This window comes from Phaseolus vulgaris, chromosome 6, assembly GCF_051622355.1.
Source record: "Phaseolus vulgaris cultivar YP4 chromosome 6, ASM5162235v1, whole genome shotgun sequence".
Classification (NCBI taxonomy): Eukaryota; Viridiplantae; Streptophyta; class Magnoliopsida; order Fabales; family Fabaceae; genus Phaseolus; species Phaseolus vulgaris.
Window position 1 is genome coordinate 33,129,714 of NC_143503.1, and position 5,164 is coordinate 33,134,877.

At 28.6% G+C, this 5,164-nt stretch overlaps 1 protein-coding gene across 1 annotated transcript; it reads right to left on the reverse strand.

Moving 5' to 3' along the window:
* Window positions 1–351: 351 nt before the first annotated feature.
* Window positions 352–1,311, reverse strand: LOC137833162 (monothiol glutaredoxin-S10). Its single transcript, XM_068641521.2, has one exon. The coding sequence runs from the start codon at window positions 989–991 to the stop codon at window positions 548–550; it is 444 nt and encodes a 147-aa protein (XP_068497622.1). The 5' UTR covers window positions 992–1,311; the 3' UTR covers window positions 352–547.
* Window positions 1,312–5,164: the final 3,853 nt, after the last annotated feature.

Sequence of the window (5,164 nt, forward strand, 5' to 3'; positions counted from 1 at the left end):
CTCCAAAAAAACATTAAAAAAACATTGAAAACTCTCAGACATGCTCAAACGTAAGAAGGAAGCAAACACACATACCTACAAGAAATTAAGATTTGATCTTTAAAACATTATCGCCACCTTATTTTATTATAACTTTTTAAAGTAGTTGTTTCCAACATATTAATCTCATCAATATACATCAATTTCAAAATATATCTGATATTCTTTTTTTATCAGCAAATATATCTGATATATGACTTTAAATTTGTTATGATTAATAAACTTAACATTCATCGTATAGAATAATTTATCATTGGAAGAACATACAAAAAAAATACTTGATATCAGTATATATTAGCAAAACAATGCACCCAAATTCAAGAAGAGTATATTGAAGCACTCTCTCTAGATATTACTGCAGTACCATGTAGATTTGAAAACCCTAAGTTCAAAAAAAAAGTTAGGTTATGAGATTATAATACAATTAAACCAGCGTTTGCGATAAGGCTGTGTTTGGCTAGGTGTCTGCAAATGGGTAGAATGTGAGGTGTATGAAGTTAGTCTTCTTCTAGAGCCATAGAGCACCAGCATCTCTGAGCATTTTCTTGAGTGAGCCATTGAGGTGAAGGGTCATGACAGTGTTGGCTGAGCCCACAAAGTTGCCACCAACGAAGACTGCAGGGACAGAAGGGTTGCACCCGAGTCTCATGAGAGCCCATTCCATTTCCTTCCCTCTTATGTCTTCATCAAGTTCATAGATTGCTGGCCCCACACCCTGCTCGTAGAACAGCCTCTTGATTGCATGGCTCATCCCACATGAACTCTTGCTGAAGATCACCACTGCTTTCTGTGATGCCAACTTCGTTATGCGTTCCATTATGTACTTGATTGTGAAGTATATACTATGAGAAAATGGAGGGAATTTGAAGAAGAAAGTAGGAGTTAGGGAGTGGTTTGGTTTGATTTTGTACATGTGAGAAGTGAGGGTGATATATAGTGATGAAAGGGCCATGCATTGAAAAGAGGTAGGGGTGAAAATGTTGAAGGTTCTTGCATGAGTTGATGCTGAAAATATCCTTGATTTGAGAGGGACTTGTGTGGTGTGTTAGTTGCTAATGTAGATGGCTAGCTACTTGTGTGACAAAGAATCTACTATGCCATCAAGATAAGCCAAACACTGTCGGAAATGGGACCACCATGGTTCATGTGGATCAAAACATTGTTCATTCATTACGTGGGTTTCGTGGTGCGTCAAGAATGTCAACTTTAATCCGGAGAAATTCTAAGAGATAATGATATGTTAATTACATTTGAAATGGAAATAGTTTTTGTTGAGACACGTGAACTCATAAAACGATTTTGTGAAATTACATTAGTTCTAAATTGATGCAATTTTAGTGTGCAATTGTCGAAGATCTTACGTTCTAAAATACTCTCACAGTAATTAAAAAAAAAGACTAAGGCATTAAAAGTAATAAACTTACTAACTAGATTCGGTTTTGAAGAAATTTTAGTGATTTGTGATCTCCAACGCACTCCTTCACACCGAGAGTGACAGTTCGTGCGTGATACAACATATTATGTGTAGTTCGATAATGATCTGATAAGCCCAACAAATACTTGTTATGATAGATTCAAAATGACTCTAATACCATATTATGAAGTGGACTTTAAGCATAACTCAAACCCATAAAATCGGCTCATGAAATATTATACTCACTTATATACAATGAAATGTGTTATGTAGATATCTTATTAAACTTTATAATATTATTTTGAATTTAATATAACCTAAAAGTTATTAGGTGACATCATTTTGTTATGTCTTTAAAGTGAAGCAATATATATTGGAATACGTGAAGAATGTTTTTAATGGTAGGAGAATAGATAGCACGTGGGATGAGCATGGAGGTTGACACATGGCGGATACGGATGTAGTTGAGGTATATGCATACGTATATAGGTGATTGGAAGTATATGTGGAGATTCTGATATACCAAAACAAAATAAGAAACTCAGAAGAATTACCATACACACCTCACTTTGTTTTTGGTGTTACGTGTGTTGCAAATGTTTAAACCACAAAATACCATCTAGTGAAGTGAAAAATTTATTCACATAAAGTAAATATTTTTTTATCCACAAGAATGAATAAGTTAAATGTAACATTTATGAGATATTTCAACATGAATAAAAAAAATATTAAAGACATATTTAAAAAACAAATATTTTCAATTACAGATAAAAAAAATATAACATCTCTAATATATAGTCTAACTATTCTATTATTGTTATTCTCTTAAGATAAAAAGTATATTTATATCGGTCAAAACAATGAATCGTTGTATATTACATCTTTAACTATAAGAAAAATTAATAAAAAAAATAATTAGTCATTTTATTGATTAAATTTAATATTATTTTATAAATTAAAAAAATTATTCGTATTTAAAATAATTTTTACTATTAATATAAATTTATAAATTGTTATCATATCTACTAACATTTAACTAATAATTACTTTAGATTCTAAATTAGTCTTTAATTATAAATTAGTAATTAATTTAGAATCTCAAATACTTAATATTTATAAATTAGTATTTAACTTAGTTAGTATAGTAACTAATTATTTATTGTCTTTGAAATTAATTATTATTTAATAATTTTTTTTAGTGTTATTAGGTTTAATAAAATTTAAAGTTTAGAAAAATATTTAAGATGAGTATCTTCAAAAATCAACAATGGTAATTTTTTTTTTAGAATGAATAAAGGAGTAAGACTTTTGAAATTAAGGAGCAACTATGAGAATGGATTATTTGGATCAAGACAATTTTATATTTATTAATTTGATACGGGCATCTAATATTACATTTAAATTAACCTACGAGATTGACTAAACTGGAGTAATGATGTTTGAGAAGAAACTAAAAGGAAGAAAAAATAAAATAGGGAATGTTTAACATATAGTAAAACTTTGCATTAACTCGTTAATATAAAAAATGAATGCACCATACATATTCTCTATTCAATGAAAAACTCTCAAATTTATTATATAAGAATATATTTATATCTATAGAAATAAATGTCGTAAGTAATAGAGACGTGGAAGAGAGTACGAAGAGGAAACTTGAAGTTGTAGAAGGGAAATATTTGGAAAAAGTGGATCTTAAAATATTCTTTTAGAATTACTGCTTCATAATTTATTGTGTAGCTCTTTTGCATTAAAAAGTTGCAAGTTCGAAGGCTACACTTGTTTGACAGACTTGGTATAAATGTCACAGTTAATATCTGAAATGAGAAGTAAATGTATGAGATTTTTTTCAAAATTTGTCTGATAATGTGAAAATCTATTTTTACATGTACGCTCATGAAATACTAGATTTTTGTTGTAATGTATCTTGTTGAGTCATTGACACAAAATAAAATAGATGGTTGCTCAAAAAGAACTTTGAAATCTTGAAGAAGATAAGTTAGTCATTGAATTTCACATGTAATAGTGATCATTGCTTTGTATTCAACTTCATAGGAACTTTTTGATATTGTTTATTGTTTCTTTGATTTTCAGGATATGAAGGTATTTCCAATATACACACTAAAATCAGTTACTAATTGTCTCTATAGGTGTCCCAATCACTATCACAAAAGATACATTGCCAGATATTTTAATTGTCTCTATAGGTGTCTCAATCACTATCACTTCTTGCTATTTCAAGACAAATAAAATATCTTAAATTTTCAAGATCTTTAATCTGAAATGTTTGATTCAAGGCTTGTTTGATTCGTTCAATCTTCTCTTTATCATTTCTTGACAATATTATATCATCCACATACATCAATAATATTGTAAAAGATCCTTCAGAAGAATTAATAAACAAGAAATGATCAATCACTCATAGATTGAGTATATCCCACAGAAAGCAAAAATGATAACAGTTTGACAAACCACTCTCTGCTGACTTACTTAAGGCCATATAAAGCTTTTTTTAATTTACAAACCTGTCTTGGTTGAATAAAAGTCAATCCAGGAGGAGCAACCATGTATACATATATTCTTTCAACTCTCCATGTAAAGAGGAATTGTTTATGTTTAATTCTTTCAATTCCTAATTACAGATAGAAGTTAGAGAAAGAAGCAACTTTATGGTAGTCATTTTTGCTACGGGAGAGAGAAAGTATCAAGGTAGTCAATGCCTTCTGTTTATGTGTATTCCTTTACTACTAGCATTGCGTTATACCTTTCAACTGTCTCATTAACCCTATATTTTATTTTGAATTTCTATATCAATTTAAAAATTACTTTATAATTTTTTTATTAATAATAGAAATTACTTTAAATACCAATATTTTGTTAGTTTATAAAATAGTATATAACTTAGTAAATATAATAATTAATTATTTTTATTTTTAAATTAATTGATATTTAATTATTTTTTTTTAATGAATTCATGCAGTAAATGGAATGTTATTTAGAAAATAAATAAAAAAAACCATAGTGAAAAAAAATTATTTAATAAAGTTAAAATTAATTTTGAAGAATAACACTTGATGAAATGTAAACAAATATTAATTTGTTAAGCAAATGTGAACAAATATTTGTTTGTGAGAGTTGTGAACAAATCGGTATTTTTAATTTGTCTTGGTCTTTCTTGGCATGACTAGAGTTGTTCTGGGCAGGTGAGGAATCATCTCTTCCCAGATCAATGAGAATATGTGTTCTTTCAAATTTTCATTTTCATTTCAATGTTGTTGTTTTATAGACGATTCAGGTCTTAAATAAAATCTGGAATCACTAGAAAAAACATCAATAATAGTATAATCGTTATAATCTGACGATCCTATTTTGAAGTCAGTTGTGGGTTTTTGTTAGGATTATTACATTATGAATATAATCGATATTGAGGAGATATTGAGGAGGTCTCCTAAAAGTCGATTCTTACTAATTATTGGATCTTTCAATAGCATCAATCACCAAATTTTCTAGGAACCGATTTACTTAATTTATTCATCGTCCATTTAAAATGGAGACATAATGAATATGGAATAATGATCATAATTCGTCAGATAAATCATATAAAGAACGATCTCAATCATATCACATCACTTGACCCAGTCACCCAATACTCAACACGATACAAAAGTCATGGATGATTTTACAAAATTATTATTTTCATTTTTATTCTTCTTG

What these genes read in the sequence shown, in the direction of transcription:
- LOC137833162 (XM_068641521.2), bottom strand. Translation starts at nt 991, where the DNA reads ATGGCCCTTTCATCACTATATATCACCCTCACTTCTCACATGTACAAA.